The sequence below is a fragment of the Pelodiscus sinensis genome, chromosome 21 (genome assembly GCF_049634645.1).
Source record: "Pelodiscus sinensis isolate JC-2024 chromosome 21, ASM4963464v1, whole genome shotgun sequence".
In the NCBI taxonomy this organism is placed as follows: domain Eukaryota; kingdom Metazoa; phylum Chordata; order Testudines; family Trionychidae; genus Pelodiscus; species Pelodiscus sinensis.
In genome coordinates this window covers 6,904,809-6,926,677 of record NC_134731.1, presented here as the reverse complement: position 1 = coordinate 6,926,677, position 21,869 = coordinate 6,904,809, and the positions used below count along the sequence as shown (strand labels likewise).

The following is a 21,869-nucleotide window of genomic DNA, read 5'->3' as shown; positions in this document are numbered from 1 at the left end:
CTCCTGAGATCCATGGGCAGAGGGGATCCTCTCCACATAGATTTTCCCCCCATGCATGAAGGCAGTGTCGTCTCCCCCCAGACCTAAGAAGGGATCTGTCTGGTTAGAGGTGCAGTATGCAGAGCATGCATTATGTCTCTGACCCCACCTCCTTATGCCGATGCCTGCTTGCTGCACAACTCAAGGTGAAAATAAAGCACCCAGAGTCAGTATTCCATTTCCATAGGCCTCACTTCCCCATTCCCCGCTGCTGGCTGCCAGAGTCTGCTGAATAGCTGTGGGAGACCCAGGCCCAGGGTGGATGAAGATAGAGCAACGGTTTTCAAGCGTTTCTTCTCATGACCCAGTTGAAGAAAATCATTGATGTTCTTGACACAACAGATTTTGATCAGAGGGGAGGCTCTGGGGTGGGGCTGAGGATGAGAGCTTTGGGCTGTAGGAGGGGGCTCCATCTTTGTGTGTGTGTGTGGGGCTTACCTTGAGCGGCTCCCGGTCAGCAGTGCAGTGGGGGGGGGGGGGGGGGGGGGAACGGCTAAGACAGCTTCCTGCCTCTCCTGGCACCACAGACCATGCTGCCCTCAGAAGCAGCCAGCAGCAGGTCCCCAGCCAGTGGGAGTGCGGAGCTAGTGCCCAGGGCAGGGGCAGTGCATGGAGCCCTGTGCACTCTCTCCCCATGAAGGAGCTGGGCCTGCCGGCTGCTTCTGGGGTGCAGCGCAATCTGTGGTGCTAGGATAGGCAGGTAGCTGCCTTAGCGCCCTGGCTGCTCACCTGATCCCAGTGCCTGACATTCCATGACCCAGTACTGGGTTGCCACCCATAGTTTGAAAACCGCGGAGGTGGGATTCCAAGGATCTGTAGAGTTTGAGAGTTAGGCCTGTTCTTTTGGAGAGACAGGTAAGAACTCTCCCCAGCACCACTAATGAAAGAATTAGAAAGAAGTCTCTGTCAGAGAAAACCTGGATGTCCTCCATTTTTCTGTTCTTTCCTACAGGAGAGTGTTATTGGGCCCATTGTTGTTTGTTGTGTCTTTTCACTTTGCTGTTCACGTACAGTAGTTTGGAAAGACCCGGACTTTGAAAAATAACATCTTTGATCTTTCTGATATTTGTTAAATATAATACAACCATCTTTCAAGGCGACACATTGAAAATAAGGACAATGTGTACTTTATCCCCGCTAGTTTCCCATCTTGTGTTATAAAATGATTGATTCTTAGTTTTAGCTTTGTCTTATTGAATCATATTCCTTGTAATAAAACTTACAGTTGAATGTTTTGAAAGTTATTATACTTCAAATATTCATTTAATTTTTTTCAAAGTTGTGGCCAATTGACTTATAATTTCAGTACTCAAAGAAATTTATGAGGTGTTGACAGGTTAAGGGGGAGTAAAGAGCAAGAGTTCACAGTAGAAACAAGTTAGTCACCACCTATCGTCACCATTACTGTTATCATTTATGAAGCTTGAAAAGTTTATCATGTACATATAATACTTGGGATTTGTATTTTCCCAAGAAGATGTTAAAAATTCACAATTATATGAAAATATATTTCTAGCAGTTTCCCCACATATATCAATTTTGAAAATCACTGGACTCTAAAAGTCCTTTAAGGGAAAATAGGTTGTGAATGCATTAATGAAAACTCTGTGGTAAATTAAGACGGGGGGTAACATTAAAGATTCCAGTGTTATAAAACTTTCCAGTATGGATTTGTTGACATCATTATTATTTTTTTTTCAGAAAAATGTCTAAACCAAATATGATGCGCATACTTTTTTCTTAACAGTACTAAGTTTAACCACATGAGTAATCGTGTTTTACAAGGTCTCCGCTTTCTGTCTACAAAACATCATTCTTGAACAGAAAATGTTTTGGCACTGAAAACCAACATTTAAATGCATGCCTTGAAAGACATACGTTGTAAAGATATGGTGTAAATATAATGTAGTCTATACCAGTTCCTTTAAATATGTTTATATTTGTATTTGGACAAGCATAATTCTTTGGCATTTAGGGTGGAAAAGCCCCTAATAAAGGTTTTCATTTTTTATGATTAGAAGACCAATTACTGCTGTAAATTCATTAAATTTGACAGAAGCCAATTAAGTTACTTCAGTTACACCAGTGTAAACTGACAGCAGAATTTTTCCTAGACTATATATTTCTATTTTCTTGTCTTCTCCCCCCCCAAAATATTTTTGTTCTTCTCAGATTTTACTATGAAAATATTCACAGTTATCTGCAAAACTGTTGACAGGAAGAAATTAATACAACTAGATCATACATTCATTTTTTGCTTCATATTTAATCATATGCTAGTTATTGTCATACCAGATGCTACTGTTTCTGTATTAAATACATTAGTTTATGAATTGAAGTGTATGACACTAAGTAGCACTATTCATACATGCATACCTTTACACTTCCACTTCCATTTCTGCAGGAGACAGTAATCATGTGTTGTTAATGTCTTGATAGTTTTTCATTCGACGTTAAGGAACTACAAAGAACGGATCGATACATTGTTATAGAAATGGTAGAAAATCTTGCTTTATAGCAGAAGCTATTTTTTAACAAAAGTGTTATAAAATCTAGCAAATATTTTAATATTTCATTGCGGTTCCAACATTTTAATGTAGATTATAATAGTTCCGTTGGAAACAAGGCAGTTCAATGATCGATAGCTGGGAACTTTTTGGAACCTAGATTTTTGACCCAGTAGTCTGCAGCTAGAGTTGTGACAGTCTGATATATCAGGTGGATTGTGGCAGTTCAGTATTAGGGTTATTGATGCAATAAAGTGTAATTGCTCTTCTGGGGCATTCTGGTCTCTCACATATGCAAGAGGGCCAGGGGGCTTGATCAGAAGCCCACAGAAGTCTCTGAGAATCTTTTCATTGACTTCTGTGGCTTTGGCACAGGCCCTAAGTCTGTGTGATGAAGAGTCTTTTGAGCGGTTTTTCAAACCAGAACATTCTCCTGTGTGACCACAGACACGCTGTGTGTGACCGACAGCAAGCAGCTTAACCTCTCTGTGCCTCAGTGGGCCTAGCTGTAAAACAGGCATAATGCAGTCTCCCTAGTTATGTGTTAAGGTTGTATTACTGTTGTCTAGAAATCTATGGCTGAAAATACACTATAATTGCAAACTATTCATCTTTTTCCTCAGTCTTAAAAATGCCAAAGCCAACTTCCCCTCATATGAGCTAGAAAAAAAAAAATCTCCTAGGATGAGTTCTTGTGGAAAGCACTTCTTTCTCCTCCTCTCCTCTCCCTCTTATTCTCTCCTCTCCTCTCCCTCCACCTCCCACCCCAGCTGAATTTCAAATGGTTGGAAATAAAGGCATGACCCACTCCAGGACTATTACTTGCTCCTTAGCACACTACAGCCACTCTCCCCTTCAAAGCACACCCAGGAAGTCGTGGAAGGGCTTGAGCATTTCACCACTGACTTCCAGGGGATCAGGCTCAAGTTTTAAACAAGACTGTTTGAGTTACAGGAGGATGAGGAATGCCTTTGGGAGGGGAGAGCCCATGTAAGCAGGGACTGAGAAAACGGTTGAAGCTCAGTTTAAGGAATCCTTCTTGTTAGATTTTGCTTTTGCTTATGGCAATTAGATTTTTTAATTGTGCTGATTAAAAATGTGCTTCTGTTGATATAAACCCTTGCTGATTCCTGCTGGTTCATTTCTGCTGAGCCACATCACCCACTTATAAGTGGTTAATATTACAAAAAATGCTGACTGCTATGAATTACGCAAGCACTTTGATAATTATACACCAGATTAGGGTTGTTTTATTATCAGTTGTTTCTCCATTTGGTTTTCTGCCACTCGAGTCCATGATAATGCAATAAAAATGTGGTGTTGCGAATACCTATGGGATTGAAAATCCCATTGTACAAAAATTAAGAGGGTTGAGAGTAGGGAATATGATAAATTCAGAGCTTGCAAGGAGGTTGGTGTTTTGTGGAGCAACAAAGCAACCAAGAGAAAATAAGCAAAGTGGGGAAGGTAGCAGCCTAAAGGAGAATGAGAGAAACAGAAGAAGAGAGAGGGATGAAACAGGCAGATGAGAGAGAAGGGAGACAGCGACTTTAGTAAAGCATCTTGGCCAGCCCTTTTGTTTTGTGGTTAAATTAATTGAGGAAATGAGCATTGCTCTGAAAATTATTGTGAATGCATGTAAAACAGAACAGAATCCTTCAGTGTTTATGTTTTAATTAATCTCCAGTTTCTGGGTTTAGATTGACCTTTGATCAATTTCACCCAGGCTAAATGAAAGGACACAAGAAGGAAAATAAAACATTGACTGGTGTTGTCGCTGAACATAATGATGTACCATTGAATCTTACACACTCTGTGGTGTCCCAGAAGACAGCACTTCTTACTTTCATTCTTCACAGTAGTGTTTTTTACATAACATTATTATTGCCCTCTGTCTCCATTGCCTTGTATCCTCTGCATGCACCTTCGTCTCGCCTTCCTGCCCCCATCCCATTTTTCCCACTGGGGAATTGAAGCTGCAAGTAGATGATTACTCTGCCCGGCAGAACACGTTAGGATTGTTTGTGTCTCCTCTTTAAAAATGCAAGAAAATGGCAACGAACTAAAGCGATTGACCCAGAATCTAGACTTTCTGTCCCCCGAGTCTCAATAATAAGGTGTGTAAAAATGTTTGCATTCCATCTGGAAGTTGTTCCTGGCGATTGCAGATGTGCTATACTGAGTCCTTCAAACAATGTAAACAATTCTGCATTATTAGACAGTCCTGTTCTTAAAGCTCAGCAGTTAAAGGAACACTTGGGGCCTGATTTTCAGAAACTGAGCTTTCGCAATTCTAGTTGCAACTAGTGGGAGTGGAAGTGCTCAGTAATTCTGAAAATGAGGACTATGGGACCTGGAATAAAGGTTGAGTAAGGGGACTCTTGGATCACTAGTGAAATGTATCTTTGAGCATTGCTGCGTGTTAATTTTACTTTGTTTTTATTTTAAGCAAAGCCAAACCAGCTCCACAGATTTCACCTAGTAAATCTGTGGGAGGAGAGTTTTGTGTTGCCGCAGTCTTTGGCTCGTCGCGATCCTGGTTTGCAAACAATCCAGGTCTAAAAAGAGAAAAAGGTTGGTGTGTTTGGAAAATAATTAGGTTTGATCTTTTGGATTTGTCTTGGTTTTGGTTTGCTATCTCATTCTCAGAGAGCTCTTGACCAAACACTGGGTATCTGTTCTATTTATTTATTGTCTTTGCAACTGTCTTCGGGGTCTGTCAAACTTCTGGAAGTCACTGGAAACTGAGGGCATCAGGAGCATGCCTTTATGATATAGCACCAATGTACAAGATAATTGAAATTGCAAAATGAGTCTGTGACTTTATATATAGAGTAATGACCACAAAGTCACTTGGGATCCTGTTGTGTTTAGAGATGCCTCTGGTGTGCTATTCAGGAGTGGAAGCTACTCCATAGGGTGAAATACCTGTCAGAAGTAGCTACATAAACATAGACTGGTAATATGTGGCTACCCAAACACACCCCATTCCTAGGAGGCAGTCAGGGAATCCAACCGGATTAGTTGTGATACATGCTAATTGGGCCTTTGTCAGTGAAGAAATAAGCATGTTCTGTGCCTTTCTTCCCTATACCTCTCTAGAATCTCCCCTTCCGCCCCTGATATTAATCAATGCGGTCAACCACGGACATTTATAAAAAGGGAAATTAAATTTGTAAATTTAAATTTGAAAACTTGGAATTTAAATTTGAAAATTTGTCTGCCTCTGCTCTTCTGTTGTAATAACATATACTTTCTATGTTTTCTTGCCCATAGATCAATCAAAACAGTTTGTGGTAGAATCGCTGTATATTATCAGTTGTTACGGAACCCTGGTAGAACACGTATTGGAGCCACGTCCCCTCAGCACTGCTCCGAAGATCAGCGATGACACGCCTTTGGAAATGGTGACCTGTCCGAGAGCCAGCTGGACCTTGGTTAGGTAGCTCATCTCTTTGGATTGCTCTTTTCTTTGTTTTAGGAAGGGGGTGAATGACCTCAGCCAATATTGACCTCTGTGGGAATCACAGATGCTCAACTCCATCCTCCACACTGATCAGGGCTGAATGTTTGGTGATGGTCAAATCCAGACCTTTTTGGAAGTCAGTAGCAAAACCTTTCATTACTGCAGACAGATTGAAATATGGTCCTATATTTTTAATAATTTTGCCAGCCCCAATAGACACACAGACATTGCACACAAGTTTGAAGTCCATTGTTGAAGGATATAGAAATCTGTGCTAAATTCCTTTCAAATAATCAAATAAAATTTAGCTTCTTTTTTTTACTAAGACTTGAAACAGTTAATTATTCTAGCAGTAAAAATACAGAACTGAAGTTCTTCACTGAGCTGTATGATTGGCTTCTGCAACATACAGCAAGAAGCTAGGCAAGATTTCCTGTAAGTACTTGAATGTTGAATCTTATCAACCATAGTTGAAGAAATTAATCCTGACTTATGGAATAAAACAAACAGAAATTGATGAGAAAATGTTGTCAGTGCTTTCGACATTTTAAAATATTTTTCCATTGATTTTTGTAGGCTCCAATATTCTTTAGTACTACCCATTCCTGGACTGGACTAATCAATACTTGATTTACCAAGCTATTTAGGAGTGGCCAGCAGTAATTAAAATTACAACACAGTCTTCTAGACCATTATTGTTGAAATGAGCAGGTTGAAATGGAATTGCAAATTCTAATTGGATCAATAGTCCATAACTTTACACGGCTCTGTTTTCACAGGTTTGTAGGTACTTGATTTCCGTTAGAGAACAGTAGAAGCAATAGTGTAAGAAAACACAAGTGTTCATCAGGTGCGGTTGTGCGTTAATATTAATGCTAGCATGACACATAATTATTTTAACATTCATTTGTCAACATATTCTAAACTGTCTTGATCCCTTTTTGTGTTCCATATATAGTACTGTCAGCCGAAACGTGTCGGCACCTCACGGACTGTGTGAGTTAGTCACACTTTTCGACAGACTGTTGTGTATTTCAGGTCTCGAACAAGCTAATTTAAATAATTGCAAACATTGTACAAGCTTGTGCTGACACAGACACTGATTTACATTCTCCGTATTAGCTTAAATATTAATATTCCTGTGTTGTGTCCTCAGAACTCCTCAGTGGAACGAACTGCAACCACCGTTTAATGCAAACCATCCATTGCTCCTCGCTGCAGATGCAGTGCAGTATTATCAATATCTGCTCGCTGGCTGTAAGTAGCTTAGCACTTTTTGTCTTCTTCTATGTGCAAGTTTTTAACATGATTTTCTCAACCAGCTTCTTATCTTACATTCTTGAGACAAGACAGCATTGTCATCAACGATCCTTTTTTTTTTTTTTAATGGAATGAATGATGATTTAGAGACTTCTCAACATGAAAATTTCAACCAAATGCAATTTTAGAAGTGTAGCACCGTGCTGGAACTGATGTAAAGTTGTGTCAAATGTCTCAATGTTTCCATTACAAGTTCCAATTCTAATGAAAATAGCCACTTATACCTCAGCCAGAAAAAATTTGCTACAGTTTAAAAATATGCCATAAAAATAGGGCTGTCAGTTAATTGCAATCATCTCAAGCGATTAATGTAAAACAAATTAACTAGTTTAAAAAGTTATGTTTAAGCTGTTTTAACCACACTGTTAAATAATCAGAGGGCCAATTTAAATGTATTATATTTCTGGGTTTTTTTCCTACATTTTCAAATATATGTATTTCCATTACAACACAGAATACAAACGTACTTTTAGTTTGGATTATACATATTTGCACTCTAAAAAAGAAATAGTGTTTTCAGGTCATCTCATACAAGTACTGCAGTGCAATCTCTTAGTCATGAACGTGCAATTTACAAATGTAGCATTATTTTCACATAACTGCCCTCAAAAATGAATATAAAGCTTTAAAGAAGGGTATGGGAACCTCTGGCCCCTGGCTTTCCTGGATTTGGCTCCTAAGGCTCAGGACTCCCTCTCCTCAGCAATGGGGAGCCCTTACTAGTGCTTTAGCCCCCCCCACCCTGGCCGCCCTACCATGGGGCTGGAGCACACAAAATCTTCTAGCCTGGCCTCCCCGAGGCTCTGGTGTGCGAGGGGATTGTGTAGAGTATCTTTCTCCTTCTCAGAGTAAGGGGCAAGTCAGTAAGGAGTGGATTTTTTTTTTCGGCTTGTCAATTGTGTTCAGGCCCTGACTGATTTTTCTTAGGGTCAGCGGCCTCTGACCCAAACAAGGTTCCCTACCCCTGCTTTTAAAGACAATGCTGCCTGCTTCTAGTTTATAATGTCACCTGACAGTGATGATAAGAGTTTGCATGGCACAGTCGTAGCTGATGTTGCAAGGTACGTCTAAACGTGATAAAGTACCTCCTAAGTGGGTAGATTGTGCCCAAAAGCAGGAAAGTATGTAATGCAGCTCATCCTTCATTGTGCAGGTTTTCAACATACCATGTGGCCCCCTTTATTTACTGGTGGGCTCCTTTGGGTGGGTCAGAGGAGAAACTGGGGAGAGGACCTCTGGAGTTCTGATAGCTTAGAACTTAAGGAAACAGTTCTGAGGAAGGAATTTGCCAAGGATATAATTTACTTTAATACAAGATCACTGGCAGAGTTTTCATACATCCAGATCTATATAATTATTAGTTCGGATTTCATGTAGGCCAGGATCCAGACAATAAGGCTATGTCTAGACTACGCGGGAGATTCGAAAAGCAGAGCTTTTGAAAGTGAAAGTAGTCAGGACATGGCTTTTTCAGTAAACCCCCCTTTTTCGAAAAGCCGTGTAAACCTCATTTTCTGAGGAAGAGTGGCTTTTCGATAAAGGGGGGGTTGCCGAAAAAGCTGCGTCCTCACTACTTTCACTTTTGAAAGCTTTGCTTTCGAAAGTGAGATCAGAAGAAGATATACAAATTTGCATATCCTCTTTCAAATCTTCCATGTAGTCTAGACGAGCACTAAGAGGGAGCTTCATGCAGCCCTGAGATGAATGCAGCCCAGAGAGAATACCTTGTGGTCTCCCAAGGGCTTTGAGCTCCTGTAACATCTTTCCTTCTCTTGCTTGTATTTATTTTCCCTCATGAATCAGGTACTTGCTGACTGCTCAGCTTGTCAACATTTTTCCCACTCCCCTGGAATTCCTGATTGCTGGGCTATTTGTAGCCCAAATCTCAAGCGGCTGCTTCTCTCTTGAATCTTGGCAGCATTTCCAGAGATGTCTGGCCACCTGCTACAAACTGTGTGAGATCCACAACCTCATTGCAGGGAGCATATCTATGTTGCATCGTACGTTCAGTAATGTTGCATACATTTTCTTTTCCTTCGTATAATACAAAATAGGGAGATGATTATGGGAAAACAGTATTTTCTCAGTTGAATAGCTGAGATTTGAAATTCTTTAATTGTCGTCTGGAAGTTGTATGAAGAGGAAATTCTTTGCTTTGGTAAAGATGCTTCTGGGGAAACAAGACCCTCTGCTTGATTGACAGCGCAGACGTGGCCAGTGTATTTAAGTAATTAAAAATGGAAAAAGTAGACATCTAGGTGTCAAAAGATTGTAAGTCTGAAACATAGCTGGTAAAAGCAACACAGGCACCAAGTTAGGGGTATTACTTCTACCTGTCCATCTTTTGCATGCTTTCTGGAACTTGGAATATTAGAAGCCTACAAGGTTAGAGGATATTTTATATTTATTTGGGAAAATATTCAGAAGGCATAGTAATGGTTTGAATTCTGTATACCTTTTATTCTGTACTTGATACTGTGTTTTCTAGATGCAATAACCTTTCATATTTAAGATGAACATGGCAAAATGTGGCTCTCCCATAAAAGGATGGTGCATCTACACTGCGGAGCTATTTCAGGACACTGGAAGTATCCCGAAATAGCTATTCCGCGTCTTTTGAAGCAGCCCGTTATTTCAAAATAGACTTTGAAATAACGGGTGGCTTATTCCAACATCCTGGTAACCCTCGTTCTATGAGGCTTAAGGGGCATTTTGGCATAGTGAGTTATTTCAGAATTTCAACTCCTGTGTAGATAGAGCCAAATTACAAAATAAGCTATTTTCAAATACACTCGAAATAAGCTATGAAGAACGACAAATGTTTTTATGAGATCTGTTTGGAATTCTGCTACACTGAAAGTCATTAGAGAAGTATAGAAAGTGTATTGATAAAGTCTTTAATTTATGCGTCAGAACTGAAAAAGGATGGACTAGAATCCTGGTTGAACTTCTCTAGTCCCACACACTGTGGTCCAGCAGGATTTTAGTCCACAGGATGTTCACTTATGATGGGTGTGGCCAAGTTTCCCACAGTCCCATAAAGTTTATTTACACTAGTCCTGGCTCTCAGTGTTCTGTGCTGTTACTTAGCTCTAACTTACCCCTCCTCAATGTTTTCTAAGAGCCCAGTAAGCAGTGGAAGTGTTGGTAATGCTGCAAAACAATATTGACCTCCCAATATTGAATTGGTTCAGCAAATTCTCTGGTTCGGCACTGGTCAGGTCCTGAGGGTGCTGGACTAGAGAAGTTCAACCTGTATTTTTACGACAGAGGCAGTAAGGTATATGCCTTAATCGAATACGGTGTTGTGATAGCAGACTTACTGGAGTGTATAGTCTATTTGCAGCAGACATAGTTGGCATTATCTAGTGAACGTTTCTATGGAAAGAATGACCAAGTTGAAAGTTAGTACTGCTTTTGCAAGAGCAGAGAACAATATAAACCTTCCCTGCCCTCTGAGAAATTACATTGAATATGATTTCATAATTGGAAAGAAATGCTAATGAACACAAAATGTGCATTTCAGATTTGTTAGTCCATTTTATGTACCTGGGGTAAATGGTTAATTTTAATGAGTTTTATTTGGAATTAGGGATGTGAAAGATTAACCAGTTTCCTGGTAAGCATTAGACTTACTGGCATGCTTACCAGGTAACTAGTTAACTGGCAGGGTGGGGTGAGCAGCCCCCTGCCTGCTGCGGCCTGTTTGGCAGCACCCTGGCCAGCCACTGGAGTATTCCCCTGCCCACAGTGGGACCCCGGCCAGAGCAGTCTCCCACTTGCAGCAACTCCCCCCCCAGCCAGCCAACCAAAGCACCCTTGTGGGACCCTTGCTGGCTGGCTGGAGCAGTCCTCTGCCCACTCCTAGAGGTCTGGGTTGGAGGAGCCCCCCACCTAGTGGGTGGCCAGACCCCTGCCACAGCATAGTTAACTATTTGAATGATTGCAATTAACTTGTTTAACCTGTTAACTTTTTTTTCCTGCCTATTTACATCCCTACTTGGAATAAAAAGTTCTGGGCAAAATAGATTAATTGCCCCACTTATTGTAAACAATTGGGCAATAGCAAATTTCAGACTAGAAGTATAGACTGCTAGTTAGGCGGTTAGATTGGAGCGCCTCTCTTCGGGCAGCATTCCCTTTCAAAGATTATCATATGTTTCATACTGGGAACCCTTCAGCCAAATAACTTGTATATGTTGTGCTTCATGAAAAGGAAAACACAGAAATAGATCAAAACTGCCCCCTCAAAAAATCCGTTAATCATCTCTCAGCCGTAATAACTTCTGTAATACACAATCAGGCATCTTGCTAGTATTTGGCCATGTGCTCTTTTAAAATCAAAGTGCATGTGTTCTGATTTGTTTGAGTTTGAGGGATTCTTGTGAGGGAGCACATTATACAAGATGGAAGATATTAAACGTGAAGAGAGCGATCGACATTTTTAGATGTGTCTGAAATTAGGCACCGAGATCCCTATTTAAGCCCCTACATAATCATAGGTGCCAAGTACCCATGGCTCCAGCTGCTATCGAAAAGAGCTGTGGCTCTTCATCACCATGTACAGTCAGATGACTTATTTGGATAACTAAAGTTGGATTCCTAACTCTTCGAGATTGGTGTGTATGCTTTGTCCAGTTCAGAGAACCTGGTTAGTTTCGTAACATAGGGTGAGATAATTGCTTATGCAATGTATGGTCATGCTTCTGCTGCTGCTATGTGTTACAGTTCTGATACCCTGAAATCCACTGCATATGCATCCCCTACTGGCCTTGTCATTGCACGTCTTTTGGTAATAGGACCAAAAAAAAAAAAGAACATGCTAAGGCTTCATCTGCCAAAGTGAGGAAAAATAAATGCGCATGCCCCAAAAAGTGATGTTAGTAGCCATTAAAATACTCCAGTTGTTTCAATGCAATTAATATTTGGAAGAAAGAGCCTCATCTGTGTATCATCCTTCTGAGCAAGACATGGGATGCTGTCCCGTATTTTGCCGCTTTCCTGGGGAATAAGTGTTTGGGTGTGCTGTCAATAATGACTATGTCTGTATAAGGGAAAAGCAGAGGATACATGCTGCTTTTGTAGAATAAAAACATACCCTCTTTGAGTTCCATTTTAGGTATAGATGTAGTTCCATAATGCTTTCAAGGTTAATGCCTTGTGCAATTTATTTAAAAATTGGAGAACAATGGGAGTTGCTGGGTGCTGAGCCAATAGAAATGTGGCCAATAGAAACTTGAACTTGCTCACTCCAGTTATGTTTATGAGTTTGTGCAGTTTTCCAGTCGGGGCCAGATCTACCCATTTTCAATATTTTCCTGTTCATCTGTAGATGCCCTTTTTATTCGCACTGAGAACAAGTATTTGCACTGTGTGCTTTCACGCATATAGAGATATTTACATTGCACACAGTTATTCCATATGTGTCCAGAAACACAGAAGGCTGATTACTGAATTTAGGTAACTTTATATGACCGTTATATTTATGTATTTTTTCAATTTCTGATTATATTAGGAGTAATATGTCGTATAAATGGGATGAAAATAAAATTCTTTTTATTATACATGAATCGGAGCCAGATTTATTCCTAATCTTGAAATGAAGAATTAACGTGGCCACACTGTCTGCTTAAGTAAATGCTTAAAAAGCTATGCAACTCAAATTGCTGCTTCTACTGAGAGAGCTTTTAAAAGAGAGAAAAATAAAATGAAGTTCTGTGTTGAGAGCATTTGAATATTTGAGATTCCCTCCTAATAATTTAGCCTTTGTACCCAATTATCTGTTATTTTATAACAGACATGTTTGTTAATCTACACGTTAGCTAAATGTGTATTAAAATTAATTTGCATTGTTTGAGTTCCCCTTTTTAAAAAATGAAGTTTTTATTAAGATAAGAGGTAGCCGAGTCAGATGACAGATCTGTAGTAGGGGGAAATAAAATTGTAGGGTTGTTTGATTGAAATCAAGAAAATGGACAATAAAGAATAGTATTAGTCAAGAAAGTGCTGCATGGCCTCTACATTTTGTTTGATAAATTTGCTTTCCAGTTTTGTTGTGCTCTGCTGTTGAAGCTACACTGTTAAGTCCTGAGATGATAAGTTCCATTTAAAAAAAAAAAAAAAACAGGATTCATAAGAAAAAAAATACCTGTTTGCTCTTTTCCTAGGAAATGTATGCTAAAATGGAATTATCTGGCTCTGCTTACCTGCAGTAATGTAATGGATTGACATTAGCTGTAGCCTGTGGTTTGATGTGCTATCACTTCCGTCAGTAAGTTTAATTGCCAGCAAATGGCTAAATGGGAGTTTAGGGTGAATGCTACAGCTGTCTGCCATGTTAGTGGTAAAAGGAATTCTGGCGCCGTTTCAGGGTCACTATTTGTATCTGTCCATCAGAGTTAGAATACAGCAGTTTCTCTCAGTTTCAGTCTTCTGTATAGCATTTCTGCCAATTGTTTGGCTCCATTAAGTGTGCAGGAGAAACAAAAGCCTGAATGACCAAGTCACAGGGGGCTATGGATAGACCCTTTCTTTGTCCACACTCAGAACATTGCATTAGGTTTCATTATCCATTTATAATAAGTGACCTTTGCCCCCAGGTCATTGAAAAATACTCAGTGTGCTTTTCTAACAGAGGGTACTTCTATCAGCAGGCGGATAGAATAATGAAACGTCTGGTAGTCTGGTTGAAGGGTATACTTAGCAGCTTTTGGTAAATACACAGTTTGATGCCAAAGCAGAATAGCAAAATCTTATTCTTTAATCTTTGGACAGTTCAAAGTAGGCCAGTAAGATCTTGGTTACTGTATCACAAGAGAACGATTTTAAAATAGTGGATTTAGTTATTTATGTTCCGCTTGTAGCTATATTTTTAAGAAGATTTTAAAGTTATCTTCACAGTTCCCTACAATGATATGCACCGTGAAAAGGAACCATTGTTCGAAGACATACTTTGTTGTACAAGTGTCCACGACCTTTATCCCAAGGGTAGTTGTAAGTGCGTTGGCACAGCTGTTTGATTGCTTTGAGGTCATCTGTGACATCTGCTGCAAAAACCTTGATCTTGCTTCTGTGGTACTCTTCTACCTGAGCTCTTTGATAGTGTTCCTTTCATCAGCCTTGGAGTCAAACTGGGAAACCGGGTGAGTTGGGATCTGGACCTCTCTACAAGTTCATGGCTCCTAAGTGACCTACATTTTAAATGCATAAGCTGCTGACCTATAGAAAACATCAGTGTCTTGCTGATAACTGCTTCAGGCTTCTTGCACGTTTGGTCAACATAGCAATGTCAGAGGATCAAGAATCTCCTTAGTCTTCTGCCAGAACAGATTTCATTTTAGATGTAATTTTGTTACGGTTCACCCTGGACAGGGTGTAGACCAGGGGTCTCAAACTCCCAGCAAGTGGGCCAGTCCCAGCCGGAGCAGGCCAGTGAGGGCCTGTTCATTACCCCAAGTCCTGCCTCTTCCTGCTGTTGCCCCACCCTTTCTCCCTACATAGCATCCCTCCCCCCCCCCGAGCACACAGCTTTTGGGATCACTGTGGGAGCTTGGTGTCATGCACCAGAAGCAGCTGTGCCCCGTACTCTGAACCGTGGGGAAAGTGGAGTGCACTGGGCGGGCGCACTCACTCCACTGCACTCTGCTTCCCCTGCGACTCCCACTGGGACTAGTTTGAGACCCCTGGGTTAAACCTATCACGATTTTAAGGACTTCAATATCAGGCATTCAAAAGTCCTTTTTCCCCTCAGTTGCTGCTTCCAACAGTGCTACTACCCCCATGCTGTCAAGGGAGTGCTTCTGCCCACTTTATTCTGTGGTGACCCTCCCATTCCTTCCCTTTCAAAACCAATCTCAGGACCGAGTAATTGTTTAACCAGTAAGCTGATGCATATTGATTAATGGTGTCAGGTACACTCAGGCTCCTGGGGAGGCAGCTTTGCTGTGGCAGGGAAGCCACCTTCCCAGGAGCCAGGCCAGCAGGGGCGGTGGCCCTGCTACCAGAGAAGCTTTTCTGAGGGCTTTATCCTCATATGGGCTTTATCCTGCAGAGCCCACGGTGTGTAACCTTTTTGATTTTCAGCAGTTACATAGTTACCTATGTTAGGCTATGTCTAGACTGCAAGCCTCTTTCGAAAGAGAGCGTCTAGACTGCACGCGGAACTTTCGAAAAAGCAAGCCGCTTTTTCGAAAGAAAGCACCCAGTGAGTCTGGATGCTCTCTTTCTAAAAAGCCTGTTTGCTTTCAAGAACGCCTTCTTTCGAAAGAACACTTTCGAAAGAAGGCGTTCTTCCTCGTGGAATTAGGTTTACTACCGTCGAAAGAAAAGCCGCATTTTTTCGATTTAATTTCGAAAGAACGCGGCTGCAGTCTAGACGCAGGTGAAGTTTTTTTGAAAAAAGGCTACTTTTTTCGAAAAAACCCCTGAGTCTGGACACAGCCTAACTGAATTGTAACATCTGTTGTTTGAATCTCTTCTGGGTAACCGCCCAAGCGCTCAGCTTACAGGGGGCACTGCCTGGGTTCTTTGGTCTAGATCACCTCTGATAGGGGAACCTAACAAAAGTAGGACCATTGACCAGTGCTAATATTCCTGTTCTTTTTTCAGCCAGCTGGTTACTTAAGGACATAATTTTTGAAGCAATCTACAAGTAAATGGCTAGTTTCTAATTTTGCCGTCATAATGAATTGTCAGGAGAAAAGAGAGAGATTCTGCACTAATTCATTTATTCCTATTTATATGAAAGCATCCATTCATTGTCATAGTTACTTTTACTGTGCTTTATGCATACAAAAAAGTCCTAACATACATGTTGAGCTCCTTATATATCTTTAAGCAGCAGTCTGCCTCAATAATCATAATCAGAGCCCCGGCATTATTATGTGTTATTTAGTGTGTGAATTTTCTTCAGCTCTAAATCCTGCTTAAATCAATTTCTGGTCATTTTTATTCCTGACCTGAAGACATTAAGAGTAATTTTATGTGTGAATTTAATAGCATTATAGATGATCTTGGGCATGGTGATTTGTAGGTTGATGACTGGGTCAAAGTGGCCAGATTTTTGTTTTATTGATAGGTAGCATATAAGAAAATGTGTAAATGAGAGTTTTCCAGAGCCTGCAGTGAAACCAGTGAGTTTCAGCCTGTGGTCCACAGACTCCTGGGGTTCTGCAAATGTATGTATAAGTTAGTCTGTGAACAAATATTGTTATTATAGATCATGGGATTTCAACCTGTGTCCTGCAGGTCCCTGCGAGTCCATGGACTATTCCTAAGATTTCCAAAGGGGCATCCGCACCTCCATTTAAAATGTTTTAGGGATGTGCAGGTGAAAGTTAGAAAACCTCTCATAGAAACCTGGGGGGGCTGAAGACCACAGAGACATATAAACAGCATGGGATAGTAGAGTCTTGTTCAAACTATGCAGTGTTTGATGGCACGGGGAGGTTTCAGACTGAGATAGAATAGGTAGCCTTGAGCAGTGGCTCCCAGCCTTTTCAAGCATATGGACCCCTTTTCAAGCTATTAAAATTTTACGGACGCCCCAAACAATTTAGCTGTGCCTGCAGCCTGCACAGCATTCAGCCGGTGATGCTTCCTGAGCCGCGTCCCTGAGCCTGCTTGGGAAGCAACATGGGCAGAGGGACGTGCTGGCAGCCAGCACGGAGCCTCTTAGCTGAGAGGCTCCGTGCCGGCAGCCAGCATGTCCTTCAACCTGCATTTTCAAGCCACAGGAAGCAAAGCAGGTTGAAGGGTGTGTTAGCTATGAGAGGCTCCGTCCATGTATTTTAAAGTTTTTGCAGACCCCCCCACAGTACCAGACTACATGTTGGGAGCCACTGTCCTAGAGCAGTAGTCAAGATACACAATGATTTGAATCTTGGTTTTGTATAGTTCATTGATTGTGCTTGTTTGGTGAGAAAATGCCATTAAAACAAACCTGGAAGTGGTCTGCAACTCCCCATTTCCTTCAGAACACACAATGTTAAAATTGCATTTCTAGTTAACGTGAACACCTGCTGGGTGTGCGCGAGGAGGGAGAAAGGGACTGCAGTGTAAGAGGGCATTTCACTGGGCTGTACATCTGTGATCTAGGAATCACTTTGTGGGGAATTTTATTTTTTGTTTGGCAGATCCATATGAAAGTAGATGGTATCTGAAATACTCTTACTGCTAGGCAAGTACATTAGTATTTACTGATAACTGATAGCTTGATGTGCTTTTGTAGCTGCAGAGAAAATCTTACTCTTATAAGGAGGCATGAGATAGGGTTGGGAATCTAAAATGCCAGGGGTAGAATCCTGGCTTGGTGGTTTCAATAGCAAAAGTTCTGTTGACTTCAGTGGGGTGACATTCAGACCCAGAACTCTACTCCCTGTTCTGCCACGTGGCTTACTGCCTGACTTGGGGCTAAATGCTTTCCCTCTATGTCCGAATTCTGTAAAACGGGGTCCTATTTACTGTACTCACCTCACAAGGGATGAGAAGTGTTTGTGAAGCATTTTGAACATGTACAGTGCTAAGTATAATTAATCTTTTGACTGTGCTGTGTAAATAAGACACCATAATGATTGTTGTTGGGGTTCTTTTAATGTAGGCAACTGAAGAATTTCCCCAATGGCTAGCAATTTCTTCCTTTAAAATGTATTTAATACAGTATTGTATCCACTAGACTCATAAGTCCACAGTAAAATGCAGGACAATGTAGCACTTTAAAGACTAACAAGATGGTTTATTAGATGATGAGCTTTCGTGGGCCAGACCCACTTCCTCAGATCAAATAGTGGAAGAAAGTAGTCACAACCATATATACCAAAGGATACAATTTAAAAAAATGAACAAATATGAAAAGGACAAATCACATTGCAGAACAGAAGGAGGATGCGGGGGGGTGGGAAGGGGGAGGAAGGAAGGTAAGTGTCTGTGAATTGCTGATATTAAAGGTAGGGAGAGTGGGATGTTTGTGAGTTAATGGTATTACAGGTGATAATTGGGGAAACTGTCTTGATAATGGGTGAGAAAGTTCAAAGACTTGTTAAGTCCTTGTCGGTAAGTGTCGAATTTTAACATGAATGACAGTTCAGAGGATTCCCTTTCAAGTGCAGATGTAAAAGGTCTTTGTAGCAGAATGCAGGTGGCTAAGTCATTTAGAGAGTGTCCTTTCTGGTTAAAGTGGCAAGAAACTGTTTTCTCTTTGTGATCTTGTCTAATATCTGTTTTGTGGGCATTAATCCTTTGGCGAAGTGTCTGAGATGTTTGTCCAATGTACATAGCAGACGGACACTTTCGGCACATGATAGCGTAGATTATATTTCTGGATGCGCAGGAATATGTGTTCTTGATCTTATAACTCACTTGGTTAGGTCCAATAATGGTATCAGCAGAATGAATATGTGGACAAAGCTGGCAACGGGGTTTGTTGCAAGGGAAGGTACCAGGGTTGGTATTAGTGTGGTATGTCCTGTGGTGGTTGGTAAGAATCATCTTGAGGTTAGGTGGTTGTCTATAGGAGACTATGGGTCTGTCTCCCAGAGCCTCTTTGAGTATGGTATCCTGTTCCAATATAGGCTGTAGTTTCTTGATAATGTGTTGGACAGGTTTAAGTTGGGGGTTGTAGGTGATGACAAGTGGTGTTCTATTGTTGGTTTTCTTGGGTCTGTCTTGAAGTAGATGGTTTCTGGGTATTCGTCTGGCTCTTTCAATTTGCTTTTTTGTTTCTCTGGGTGGGTAGTGAGTTATAAGATCAAGAACACATATTCCTGCGCATCCAGAAATATAATCTACGCTATCATGTGCCGAAAGTGTCCGTCTGCTATGTACATTGGACAAACATCTCAGACACTTCGCCAAAGGATTAATGCCCACAAAACAGATATTAGACAAGATCACAAAGAGAAAACAGTTTCTTGCCACTTTAACCAGAAAGGACACTCTCTAAATGACTTAGCCACCTGCATTCTGCTACAAAGACCTTTTACATCTGCACTTGAAAGGGAATCCTCTGAACTGTCATTCATGTTAAAATTCGACACTTACCGACAAGGACTTAACAAGTCTTTGAACTTTCTCACCCATTATCAAGACAGTTTCCCCAATTATCACCTGTAATACCATTAACTCACAAACATCCCACTCTCCCTACCTTTAATATCAGCAATTCACAGACACTTACCTTCCTTCCTCCCCCTTCCCACCCCCCCGCATCCTCCTTCTGTTCTGCAATGTGATTTGTCCTTTTCATATTTGTTCATTTTTTTAAATTGTATCCTTTGGTATATATGGTTGTGACTACTTTCTTCCACTATTTGATCTGAGGAAGTGGGTCTGGCCCACGAAAGCTCATCATCTAATAAACCATCTTGTTAGTCTTTAAAGTGCTACATTGTCCTGCATTTTGCTTCAACTACCCCAGACTAACACGGCTACATTTCTATCACAAGTCCACAGTAAACCTTGTGAAACCTGGAACCGAAATCTTTTTTTCTCCAAGTCATTGTATCCACTGAATTGATAAAGCCACAGTATAGTTTACAAAATCTGAAACTGATTTTTTTTAAATCTAGTTGCCTGTTATTATGCAATGATAAGATAAAAATACCTCCAGACATTTGACACATCTGGGTGTAACACATCTATGAACAAGATTTGCTCTAAATCAGAACAAAAATAGACTAAAATGAATATATTCAAACTGCAGCAAACTTGGGCCATAAATGATTGTCACATGCATCTGACAAAGTGGGTCTTTGCCCACGAAAGCTTATGCTCCAATACATCTGTTAGTCTATAAGGTGCCACAGGACTCCTTGTCACTTTTGCAGATCCAGACTACCACGACTACCCCTCTGATACTTGGGCCATAAACTAGTGTCTCATATGTTGTTTTGTATAATTTCTCTCTTTCTCCCGCAGCAAAGGGGCACCTTCACAATCTGGGCAATAGTTTAGGCTCATCAAGAACCATTTTATGGAGAGGTTCTGCAGTTGTCAGATGCACGCCCATGACAAGAATTAATATATTAACTGGTCTGCAGCACTTTTTGACAAATTGCTTACTAAATACATCAAAATTGATTGGATGTGCTGTGTTTAAATTGACAAATGGCTGCATTAGGGGAAGGAGGGAAATCCATTAATTACAGCTGCCCTCAACCATAGGAAATGTAATCATATAAATATAGATTTTGCTAAAGCAAAAATCTCCTCTTGATTGTAGTGTTGCTGGTAAGTGTACTTGCACCTCTTTGCTATGAAACCTCTCCTAGGAGGCTTTGGAGGCAGTTCTTACTAATTGACTTTTGAATAATCAAAAGATCATTTCTATTGTGTTAAAGAAACAACGCAGTGTTTACTTACCTCATGACAGCCACTTCTGATTCCATGAGTGGGTAGATGGTGAGTGTAACCATTGAAGCTGGTACCATTTCATTCATTATTCCTCACGGGATGCTGTTGGCTTTATGTGACCCTAGGTCTAGAATTCGAACGCCTGAGGCAGGTTGCTCCACCCAAACTCTTTAACCTCCTACTTTTCCATATTGTATTGGTTCATGCTTAAGGTACTCCTGAAGCTGCTAAGAACTAGGTTTGTAAATTCTGAGAGAGACACTTTACAAGCATTTAGGCTCAGATTGACATCTGCTATTGACTTTGGTCAGTATAGTATTATCTCAGCTCACCTATGGCTCAGCTGTTGTGCGTATCTTGCATTTCAGTTATAGTGCTTTTCATCTAGGGATCTCAAATCTGACTTGCCTAAGTATCGACTCCAAAAGGATAGCGTTAACCCTATTTAATTGCCTGGTTAAGCTAAGAGATAACACAATCTACATAGGTAGTCTGGATTCTTTGTAGTATCCCATTTACATTTCCCTACTCAGTCAAATGCAAACTAAACACCAGCAGCAAAATTCTTCTCTGAGCAACTTTCAGAACTTTATTGCCTGTTTTACACTCCTTTTACACATTCCACTGATGACAGCGGGAATTCCACACGTGAAATATTGGTACATATTATGCAATAGAGGTTGGTACTGAGAATATAAGCAGTCTTGAAAGGTAGATTTTGCCTTCAGGGGTATGTTCTCTTCTCAACACTGAAGCCAGGTCTATACTAGACCCAGACGGTTGGTTTAAGGTACGCAACTCCATCTACGTACAATACGTAGCTGAAGTCACCTTACCTGAAGCTGAGCTTGGCAGTGTCTCCACAGCAAACACTCCCATCGACTTCCCTTACTCCTTGCAAGAGCAGGAGTACCGAACGTTGATGGGGGCACCCTCTGAGTTTTATTTAGCGAGTCTTAACTAGACTTGTTAAATCAAATTCCAGAAGATAAATTATGACAGCGTCGATCTTCAACGGGGTGAAGACAAGGCCTGCAGCTTTGTCTACACTTAAAAGTTGAAAGCACAGCATCTGTAGCACTTTAAACTGAAAGTATGGCCAGGGCTCAAGTATTGGCAGAGAGATCTCCCAGTGATCTATGTAAACCACCTCCACAAGGGGAGTAGCCTGGTTCACACTCATGCTTTAC

The 21,869-nt window shown here is 40.9% G+C and overlaps 1 protein-coding gene across 14 annotated transcripts in view; it reads left to right on the top strand.

Moving 5' to 3' along the window:
- Positions 1 to 21,869, top strand: part of BCAS3 (BCAS3 microtubule associated cell migration factor) — a 593,281-nt gene that overhangs the window by 232,003 nt on the left and 339,409 nt on the right. For all 14 annotated transcript variants that reach the window (XM_075904719.1, XM_014581354.3, XM_075904717.1 and 11 more), the window contains 3 exons: positions 4,996 to 5,120; positions 5,823 to 5,988; positions 7,169 to 7,269. In XM_075904719.1, the coding sequence (XP_075760834.1) occupies positions 4,996 to 5,120; positions 5,823 to 5,988; positions 7,169 to 7,269 (392 nt within the window). The remainder of the gene's footprint in view (positions 1 to 4,995; positions 5,121 to 5,822; positions 5,989 to 7,168; positions 7,270 to 21,869) is intronic.